The sequence below is a fragment of the Sander vitreus genome, chromosome 6 (genome assembly GCF_031162955.1).
Source record: "Sander vitreus isolate 19-12246 chromosome 6, sanVit1, whole genome shotgun sequence".
Classification (NCBI taxonomy): Eukaryota; Metazoa; Chordata; class Actinopteri; order Perciformes; family Percidae; genus Sander; species Sander vitreus.
In genome coordinates, this window is record NC_135860.1 from 2220337 (window position 1) to 2231116 (window position 10780).

The 10780-nt window shown below is 40.5% G+C and overlaps 1 protein-coding gene across 1 annotated transcript in view; it reads right to left on the bottom strand.

Annotated features, from left to right (window-relative positions):
- LOC144519132 (uncharacterized) overlaps nucleotides 1-9847 on the bottom strand; it is a 14077-nt gene extending 4230 nt beyond the window's left edge. The window contains exons 1-9 of the mRNA XM_078252051.1: nucleotides 9232-9847; nucleotides 6663-7028; nucleotides 5639-6004; nucleotides 3401-3754; nucleotides 3253-3270; nucleotides 2189-2252; nucleotides 911-954; nucleotides 535-685; nucleotides 301-414 (exon numbers count right to left, since the gene is read on the bottom strand). Of these exons, the coding sequence (XP_078108177.1) occupies nucleotides 301-414; nucleotides 535-685; nucleotides 911-954; nucleotides 2189-2252; nucleotides 3253-3270; nucleotides 3401-3754; nucleotides 5639-6004; nucleotides 6663-7028; nucleotides 9232-9621 (1867 nt within the window). The 5' untranslated portion in view covers nucleotides 9622-9847. The remainder of the gene's footprint in view (nucleotides 1-300; nucleotides 415-534; nucleotides 686-910; nucleotides 955-2188; nucleotides 2253-3252; nucleotides 3271-3400; nucleotides 3755-5638; nucleotides 6005-6662; nucleotides 7029-9231) is intronic.
- Between the last annotated feature and the right edge of the window lie 933 nt (nucleotides 9848-10780).

A 10780-nucleotide genomic window follows, 5' to 3' on the forward strand; every position in this document is an offset into this window, starting at 1 on the left:
ATATATATATATATATACACACACACACACACTGCTCGGTAGCTTGTGAGTTTCCCCCCTGCAGATCAGTAAAGTGTTACTGATATAATACCATCTTTTATTTATTTTGTATCATTAATCTGAATCTACAAAGTAACTAAAGCTAGCAAATAAATGTAGTGGAGTAAAAGGTACAACATTTGCCTCTGAATTGGAGTGGAAGTATAAAGTAGCAGAAAATGGGAAGTAAAATATGTCTCAAAATTGTACTCAAGTAGTATAGTGTGGAACTGTGACACAGTTAAATTTAGTTTCCATTACCTCTGAGGATATGAAGTTTTGTCAGAACGGCCACAAACTCATCGTAGTCGATCCCACCTTTGGAGTTGTGCTCGTACCACAGAACTCTGAAGGTTTCATTGTCTAAATTGAAATCTGCAAGACGAAGACAACAAGAGATAAAAAGCAAATGAAACCAGGCTGATTGACCCACTGACTCAGTTATTGTCTTTTTTTTAGAAGCTTTTAGGCTGAATTAAAGAAACAATGTATTACTCCGGCCAGACAGAATCTTTTTCATTTGGGTTTGAGTAACGGAGGGTGGGCTCCTCCTCTCGTAGCTCTCCACGTACTCCCTCCTTGTAGCAGCCACGTATTGCTCCAGTTTGAAGACCTCCACCACATCCAGGTCTCCAGTCTTGTCTGCCTGAGAGTGCTGGTTAATGAACTTAAATGGATTGAAGATGTATAGCTCAACACCTTATTGCATAATGGCTCCTATTACAGCCAAATGAATACAAAAATCACATATTGCATCCAGGGCATTCAGAACCAGTTTTGCTTGTAGGTTGATACACAGAAGTCAATATCTTAACTAAATGTGGCTGTAAATACTCAGCAGATTAACAGAACCAGCAGTTGCAATGGATACATCCATGAGAGTCAATAGGAGGCGGGCCGTCTTGAGACTCAGGGCTGTATTGGGGAAAATAAATATGTTCATGAGTTCAAAATGGACCTATTATATGGCATTTTCAGGTTCATACTTGTATTTTGTGATTCTACTAGAACATGTTTACATGCTTTAATTTAAAAAAAAAATTGTCTCATAGACTATGGCTACTGCACCTGTATTCACCCTATGTCTCTTTAAGCTCTAAAAGCCCAGTCTGCTCTGATTGGTCAGCGCATGTCCGCGAGTCTCTGAAATCCGGAGCCTGAGACTGACTGCAACGGAGTAACGTTATATAGCAGGACCTTCTACCATGAAAAATCACCAATAAAGGCTTCTTAACCAAATACTCCACAGCTGGACATGTCCCGGCAGTAATGTGACTCTAAAAATTGGGAATATTACCAACATTGGCCGCCAAGATTACAGCTATCTGGTGTTAGCGCCCGGCCACTGTAGTTAGCAGTGGACACTAATGGAATATAGCAGCACTTTCTACAGTAAAAAAATCACCAATAAAGGCTTCTAAACCCAATACTACATAACCAGTAATGTTTCAGGAGTAATGTGACCCGGAATTGGGTTAGAATTTAACAACATTGGCCGCCAAGATTACATCTTTTATTGCCGTTAGCATGCAGCTACATGAGACAATGTTAACATCTCAGTAGCTTAAAAAAAACCTCCAGTCCTGTCTACCTGGAGCAGATGACCAATCATAGAAGGCCGGAGAAGGCTGGTTTGGTGTTACGTGACACCGAGCCGAGAGTAGAAAAAACTGTTGAAACCGGAGCGCTCAGAACAGTTGGAAATCTGAATGTTTTAGCTCGCAGGGATTTCTCTGAAATACGTTTACCTCATGGACCTTTTTCACAGCAGACATTTTGACTTGTCATAGTAGTAAAAAAGCACAGCTGAAATTGATAACCTTAACGATGGCTCAATTCCATCAAGTGTCCCAGTGAGCTATTTCAGTGAGTCAGCATGCACAACACCAGGGCCTCTCCTAAGAGGAATGCAGCCATCATTCATGGTTTGGAATACACCTGTGCTTTTCCTACTATGACATGTCAACATGTCTGCCGTGAAAAAGGTCTATTATTTGGTTGTTTGGTTGTTTTGGCCACGTTTAACATCCAACAACCATCCATTATAGATATGACAGTAAATACAGAAAAGCATAATAGTTCCACATCAAAAAACTTCTCATTCAGATGATTATGTAGTGTTGTTAAAATGAGTGGAAAATAAACTGACATTTGCCACGAACAGAGTAGCCACCGGCATTCAGCTTAGCAAGGACACCTTCAGCAATTAGCATCTGTTGGAAACAAGGACAGATGTTAGATGATCTGCTTCACACAATTTAAATACTTTAGGGTGAAATACAGTAAGTGCAATGTATAAAGCTTTGTCACACAAAGGGATTTCTTTCCCCAAAACATTGTATGTGCTCCAAAACTAATATTCCTGCAGCGAGTCTTTAGCAATCTTTAGTCTTTAGCACAGAGGTTTAAGTGTCAATTAAAGGTACCATGTGGAGTTCACGACCACTTAGAGCAATGTTTTTACCAGAGGGGTTCCTATGAAGTTTGTATCGTTCAAGCACAAGATGCAATACACAATCCTGCAGCAGGTTTCACACTTTTCTGCTGATCGACAATCAAAGCCAATCAAACTCTTACATTTTCCTTCAATGTAATTTAAATATCATAGTTGTTTGCCAATTTAAAGTGCCCTGTGGAGTTTAAACAAACCAGCTTTCTGTTTCCATTCAGTGCTGAGGTCTAACAAACGTGTTGAATGCATTTTTATCCTCAAAAATACTTGCAAATTAGGTCTGTTTTTTAAGTTTAAAAGCTGCATTGTTTACATCCTTGTTTACTTGCTAGCAGTCTTTTTCGTTGCCTTGGCTGCATGTCTTGGTGCATTATTGCTGCCTGTCGATCAGTAAAATATTGTGAAACCTTTGGAATACAGGAATATGTATTGCTTCCTATAGCGCTACTGGCGCTCAGGCCCCAAGGAAGTGGGCCGGGCTTTTGAAGCTTTGGAGCAAATTAAACATAGTGGCCAAACAGTGGAATTACAACTCCCGATCCGTCAGGTGATGTCCTCTTTTTCCTATAATCTTGCATGGCGAAAGAGAATTCTGTAAATTTGTGGATACATTTCTTTGAGTGTCACAACCCCCGCGAAATGACTATCAGAAGTAATACCGTGGCAATGTGCTGTACATTTAAAAAAATCTTCATCACCAACAAATATAAAATACGGATGTTATATTTTTGAAGTAGTTGAAAAGCTTTGAAGACACTTACATCAGGCCTTATGTCTTCCTGTAAAAGAAAAGGAAAAAAGTCACGTAAAGATAGATAAGCACAGAGGAATCCAATAGAAAATATAGTTTCCATTATCACACTGAACTCTTCTGATTCCTTTCTCATCAACAAGGTGTCCAGTACTTACTGATATACACATTTCCTCTGGGAATAAGTTGCACTGCAGCTCGTCCGGCCAGGAAAGGCCAAAGCTGTTCATCAGACCCTCGCAGCCTTGTTTGGCCCTCTCGCAGAAGGACCTGCAGGGCCGCTGCACTTCCCCCGCCACGCACTGGGGGGCGTACACCGTACAAACAAACAGCCGGATGTCCACCGAGCACATAGTCTGCACCATTGAGTTGAAAAAGGACATCTTCACCACCGCGTCCCTCTGGCTCGTGTGTCCCAGAAGATTAGGAGTGATGGTCTGGTTGTAGGAGAGGCCCTGGCACATAGGTATGGTGATCGGCTCACAGAACCCTCCGTTGCTGCCCACACCGTACTGGAACAAGACACAAGTGCACACTGGTTGCGTCCGAAATCGCAGACTCTGCACTACATACTCAACATGTAAACTATCGTTCAGCGTACTTTTGTGTAAATAAACAGTAGTGTGTGTATCTTTTCCATAGACAGTAAAATAAATGGACACAGCGACACCATAGACTTCGACGGAGACCAGTGAAGTCAATTAGAAGTCACTTTTCCGGTGATGGCTGAGCGTTACTGCGCAGCCTCAAACTGAGCTTGATGACGTAAATGTGACGTGAGCAACCAAGTCTTCTGGTAGCTGTGCCAAGAGAAATCTCAATCATTCCCAATCTTGCCACATACCGAAGTATTTCCAATCCATCATAACATTGCTGAAATATTTTGTTCAGATCGTGGACTCTCTACGGGCTTCTCCCTTGACTGTATGATACCTCCACGTCCCCCACGATTGCCTGCGAGCTTCTCCTATACTATACGGTAATTCCTCTACTATGCGACAGTAAGTCGCGTGGTCATGACACAATCGTTAGTCCATTTTTACAAAAACGGCTGCTACGGGGCCATAACGTGAGATACAAAGTAATGGAACCTTGTATACATTGTTGTGTTTCTTTAGAAATAAACAATGGACAAATAGAGTCTTTAAACGCTTCAGATGTAAAGGTATTCACTGTCAAAGTGACGTCAAAATGAATGGGAGTCAATGGAATGCTAACGGAAGGTGTTGCCTTGTTAGCCTTAGAATCTCCCCATAGGAGGTACGCTTTCCGAATGCTCGCTTACCCCCTTGATCTTTTTGGACGCACTAAGCTGTAATTTACAACGTCACATCGTGAGAGTCTTCTTGCCATTGAAAACACGTAACCATGGTAACCCCTGCCGACCTCGGCTCTAGCGGCATCGCCAGATAACGCTTAAATTACTGAAAGAGGTGAATAACTAGACCAGAACAGTTGTTTAAATATGTAGAAATGTAAATTAGAGCGTTACGGAGCTCCTTGGTTTCTGTCTGTTTGTCTGTTATGAACGTTGTCGTTGCCACCGCATTGCATTGTGGGATATTTATGCCGGCGTAGTGCCCAGTATTGCATACTGTAATACTTTACCGGAAAAAGTATGCTATTCGCATACTATTGGTTTCGTACTAAGGTTTCGGACATCCTAAAAAATCTCACATACTGTTTTAGCTACTAAATAGCGTGGAATTTCGGACGCAGCCTGTCACTTTGAGTCTGACTCCCTTTGGTCAGGCTTGTGTGGCCCTTTCTCATTTTTACTGTGGCTACACCTTTAGCAATATGCCTTCATTGCAAAAAAGTTCGGACCCTGGACTCGGATAGATTCATAGCAGCTGGCGTGTAGTAGGGCTGCACGACATGAGGAGGATATGCGATATACGATAACGTTGTTGAAAATGGCGATAGCGATATTACTTGAGATAAAAAAACAGATATTAAAGTGTGCTTAGTTCTGCATTACTGCTGCTGTCAGTATTCTGCTAGAATATGACAAATTGCTTGTTGAATTTAATACAAATGATGGGAAAATCATTTCCAACATTCTTTTACTGAACAAATTAAACAATGAATAGAATAGAAAAGGCACCACTACAAAAAGAATGATAGTTACAGTTTAATGTGGAGTTTTGGCGATATGTCGCAGCTTTTTTGCGATGTTTGTTGCGCCAGCTGATATCGCGATTATGATAAAAAACACAATATATTGTGCAGCACTAGCGTGTAGCAGACAAGAGTTTACAGTGTCTTTATTTCTGTAGCTTCTTTTTAAACCTAACAAGGTGTTTCACAGGTGCACATAAAAGACGCGCGATTAAAAACAATTTCAGGGGATGGCCACACCTTAAGAAAAAATAAATAAAAATAAGCAGACTTACGTGTTCACAGGACTCTGTGGTAAATGCTTCACACCTGAGGGCTTCTGGCCAATGGAAGCCAAACTTGTTCAACAGGGACTCGCAGCCGGACCTGGCCATCTCGCAGAGCGTTCTGCAGGGAGGCCGGGGTGTTCCTGACACGCACTCGGGAGTGTAGACTGAGCACAAGAAAGGCTTCAGGTGAGGGGAGCACCCCACTTTTACAAGCGGATAAAACTGATGTATTTCCATGCCTGCATCGTCCTGAGATTTGTGGCCCAGAGCGTTGGGCAGGGAGGTCTCAGTGTACGGCAGGCCTACGCAGAGAGGAACACTGATAGGCTCACAGGTTGCAAAGGATGTGTGAGTAAAACTCATGTCATGACTCTGGAAGAGCAGAAACAAAAATCAGTAAATTCAGTGAAGTGTCTTTTAAAAAATCATGTTGTCCATCCAGGATTTTATATGTAGGAAATTTGGGTAACACTTTACTTGAAGGTATCTACATAAGAGTGACATGACACAGTCATGACACATGAACCCTAATCCTAATCCTAATCCTAACCCTAATTTGTCATGACAAAAACCCAATGACACTTACTAAAAGAAGTGTTATGTCATAAACGTTTACGACTTGTTTATGACACGTTCATGACAGTGTCATGTCACTCTTATGTAGATACCTTCAAGTGAAGTGTAACCGAAACTTGCTAGTTATTTTGCCTGGCGTTATGTCACACGAGAGCGCATGTGAGCAGACATTGTTAACATTCGGGGGCCTGCCCAAAGGGGGAAATTTGTGTCCAATTTACAACAGCTATATGCACTGTATTTCAAGCCAAATAATAATAGAATACCTAGAAGTTAACATGAACAGGCGGAAAAAAAACGTTGAAAGAAATTGTCCAAAAAAAAACTCGAAAAGGCAATCAAAAACTCAAAAAAAACTAAAAAGCCCAGTTTTGATTATTGTAAATTACGCCTATGCTTCAAAGACATAACCGTCCTTGTAAACATTTTAAAAGTAAAGAAAGAGCAGACTTACGTGTTCACAGGACTCTGTGGTAAATGCTTCACACCTGAGGGCTTCTGGCCACTGGAAGCCAAACTTGTTCATCAGGGACTCGCAGCCGGACCTGGCCTTCTCGCAGAGCGTTCTGCAGGGAGGCTGAGCTTTTCCTGACACACACTTAGGAGTGTAGACGGAGCACAAGAAAGGCTTCAGCTCAGAGGAGCAGCCCACTTTTATAATTGAACTAAATTGTTGTAACACCAGGCTTGCTTCCTCCTGGGTCGTGTGGCCCAGGCGGTTGGGCAGGACCGTCTCCGTGTACAGCATGTCTTTGCAGAGAGGGACGCTGAGGGTCTGACATGTTGCAGGAGAGGTTGGAGCTACCCTGGTGCCTTGACCCTGAAGGAACAGAACGTAAATCAGTGACGTCTAAATAAACATTCTTGATTCTGTTGTTTGCACCAACCACGCCCCTTTTCCCTTTTTTTGCATGGTGCCAAAAAAAAACATTTTCTGAGCACAAAGTCCACACACCCCTGTTAAAATGTTTGTGATGTAAAAGAATGAGTTTTCCACTTTTAATGTGACCTATAATGTATAATAATTCAATTGAAAAACAAACTGAAATCTTCGAGGGTGAAAAAATAAAAACCTTACAATAACCTCGCAATCTGACAGATTTGGAGCGCGACAGAAGTGTGCTTACTTATGCAACCAGGTTATTGTAAGTTTTTTATTTTTTATTTTTCCCCCTTAAAGATTTCAGTTTGTTTTTCAATTGAATTGTTCACATTATAGGTCACATTAAAGGTGGAAAAACTTCTGACATGATTTATCTTGGTCTCATTTTTTACATTACATTATATACACACACACATAACAGAAGTGTGAATACCAGGAGGTACACAAACACAAAACGTATGGGATTTTTTGTGTTGTACTGGGTTATATAGTGCTAACTTTCATGGTTGTATGAAAGAATATAATTCATGTAAAAAGGGTAGGTGTAATAAGCTCAGGCTTTAGCCTACACCTTTTCGGTCCCGTTTGTTTCTTGTATACATACATATTTTATTAGTATTGGTGGTGTTGTGGTCTGTTCATTTTTGTTTTTTTCTTTGTGGAAGTAAAAGCAACAATGTTATGTTTTGTTTGTTGCTTGTTATCAGTGCATTGACTGGTGTGGGTTACAGATGGCAAAAAATAAATAAACAAACAAACAAACAAATATACTCTGTTACAAGATTTTCTTTTTGTTTGTCTGAGGGGGGGGGGACTTTGCTTGTTTCTGGTTTTTAAAACAGATAAACTATAAATAAAATATATAAGCTGATATATATATATATCTCTATCTATCTATATCTCTATATATATATATCTATATATCTCTATCTATATATATATATATATATATATATATATATATATATATATATATATCTATATATCTCTATCTATATATATATATATCTATATATCTCTATCTATATATATATATATATATATATATATATCTCTATCTATATATATATATATCTGTTTGAAAGCCTTCCATTTTAAAGCTATGCATTTCCTAGCTGCCATCAAAGCAAGATCTATGTACATACTTTCATATTTATTCCACTTGTCAGACATTTTAGTTCCCAAAAGACATAAACGAGGTGAAAGGGGAACAGATACATTTAAACACTGAGATATCAACTTGGTAACAAATTTCCAAAATAACGAAAGTTGTTCACGTGACCAAAGCATATGAAAACCTTTATATTTCTTACAACGCCAGCAGAGGAATGATATCTCACCGTTCATTTTATTTAATTTCTCTGGGGTATAATAGACCCTGTGCATTATCTTAAATAGTGCTAATTTATGCCTTAAATTATAAGAGCATTTATGTACTTTCCTGCAAATAAAAGACCAATCTTCTTGCTGTATTTCCATATGAAGATCTTGTTCCCACTTGTCTTAAAGTCTTAAATAGTCTGTATTTACCCTTGAGTTTGTAATAACACTATAAATCTTTGAAATAAATGTATCCTTATTTCAAATTTGATCCGATTTCAAAGTTTCTACATCAGAAATATGGTTTCTTTTAAGCACATTGCCCAAAAACAACATGGATGGTTCCATACAATGCTCTTCGCAAGTAAAATTTCAGTTCAGTTCACTACTTTCATTGAATTTGGGGTGTTTTATTAAATGTTACAGCATTTGAAAAAAAACAACAACTATGGAATGGTTTTCTAAACTGTATCCTGACTAAACTTTGACCGTCTGTGATTATCCACTCAATCGGAACTACTTGTAAAAATAATTCAGAATTTCAGCTTTTAAACAAAAAAATAAGGTATACTTTCATATAATGAGGTTTGACCATGAATTAAAAAAATAGTGTCAAATTAGTGGTGAAAACTTGATGTTAGTGGTGAATCCGGTAGTAGTGAAATAATGTGACGGAAACCTAAGAGAAGCTACAGAAACCTTGAAAAAAAGCATCTAAAAAAGGGTTAACCCGGGAGGACAACAAGTTGCATGGTCGACAGGAAGACAACACAAGGGATATATATATATATATATATATATATAAAATAAAAAAACTAACCTGCACACAGTTGGACTCTGGTAGAGTTTCACATCGGAGCCTGGTGGGCCAGAGCAGCCTCTTGGCTCTGAGGGCAGACTCGCAATCTGTCTTCACCTTCTCACACAGAGCCCGGCACGGCTTCATCCAGCTGCTGTCCTCCGAGCTGCACTCGGGCACGACAACGCGGCACATGAGCACGGCAACGTGCGGCGAGCAAGCCGTCTCCACAATCTGACCCGTCTGCTGCAGGTTAAAGCCTAGCACTCCGGTGGGATGCGTGGTAGTGGTGTATCCCACACCCTGACAAAAGCTGGCCGTCACTGGCTTGCAGTTTGCCCTGCTGCTCTGTGCCCGGAGACAGTGGGGAGACAGCAGCAGACCCAGAAACACCAAGACCAAATGCTCCATGGCTCTCGGTGATGTCTAAAAACTGGCCTGTGCTGTTGGAACAAATGCTTCTGGAGGTTGAAGACCAGTGTGCGTCTCTGCTGCTGTGCTCAGGGAGGTGGAGTACGAGTAAACGAATGGAGTCTCTACAAACGAGGCACTGATTTAGGAGCACTGCTAAGGTCACATATCAACAAGATGCTCAACACTAAAAGAGAGCCAAACTGGTCTCAGAGCAGCAGCCCTATTCTGAGAACCAAGGGCTTTTAAAAGAAGCTCAACATCTGGTTGTGATTGTGTGCTTTCTGTGTAGCCTGGGGGGGGGGGTGGAGGAGGGGGGGGTAAGAATAAGTTGCATAAAGGCTGGCACAATAAACCTGAGTTCTCTTGATGGAAAGTATTTCAACACTTAAAAGAGTTAACGTGAGCGTGAGGTCTGGAGCTTCGATTTCCGTGAATAAAAAAATTAGTTCCAGCATTGCACGCCCACCATGTGACATCATGTTGTTTTACCGTAAATAGGATCAGTTGATTCTCTCAAGAAATACGACAGCAGTGAGACACCACAGGGCTGACTTTCTTGCTGAAAGATAACCTTGTCTCCTTTTCAAAAGAACCCTGGGTCTAAAGTCGATGTTTTGAGCACGCCTGAAGTTTCTCAGTGAAAGCATGAGACTTTTACAGAGATAAAAACGCTTAAACCGTGTAAATGAAATGAATGCATTTAATGAAAGACATTTGAGCAGGACATAATTGTCGGTTGCATAAACCAGTGGCTCCCAAACCTTTTCCACATCAAGGAGTCCTGAACTGAAGATTTTGTTCCAGGTTTTCCCGTCTGATGGGATTTTTGCTTTTAGATGTTTTGTAACAGAACGTGTATGATACCTATGACCAAAATAGTCATACACTCTGTCGTTGTGTTACTTACAGATGGAATTATGGTGAAAATGAATGATTCCCTCTTTTGTTGGACACCTGGAACCCTCTCAAGGACTTTGGAAACCACTGGCCTAAACAATATAGGTGCAATGGTTTTAGAAACAATATTCAGGATTTTTAGCAATGCTCGTTGTGTGGCAGTAGAGATGGGGACGCCGTCCGTTGGTACGTGAATCCAACACTTCCAGATTCCAGACAATAGCCTCTTTCCGACCAAGTAGTTACAGTAATGTAGTTC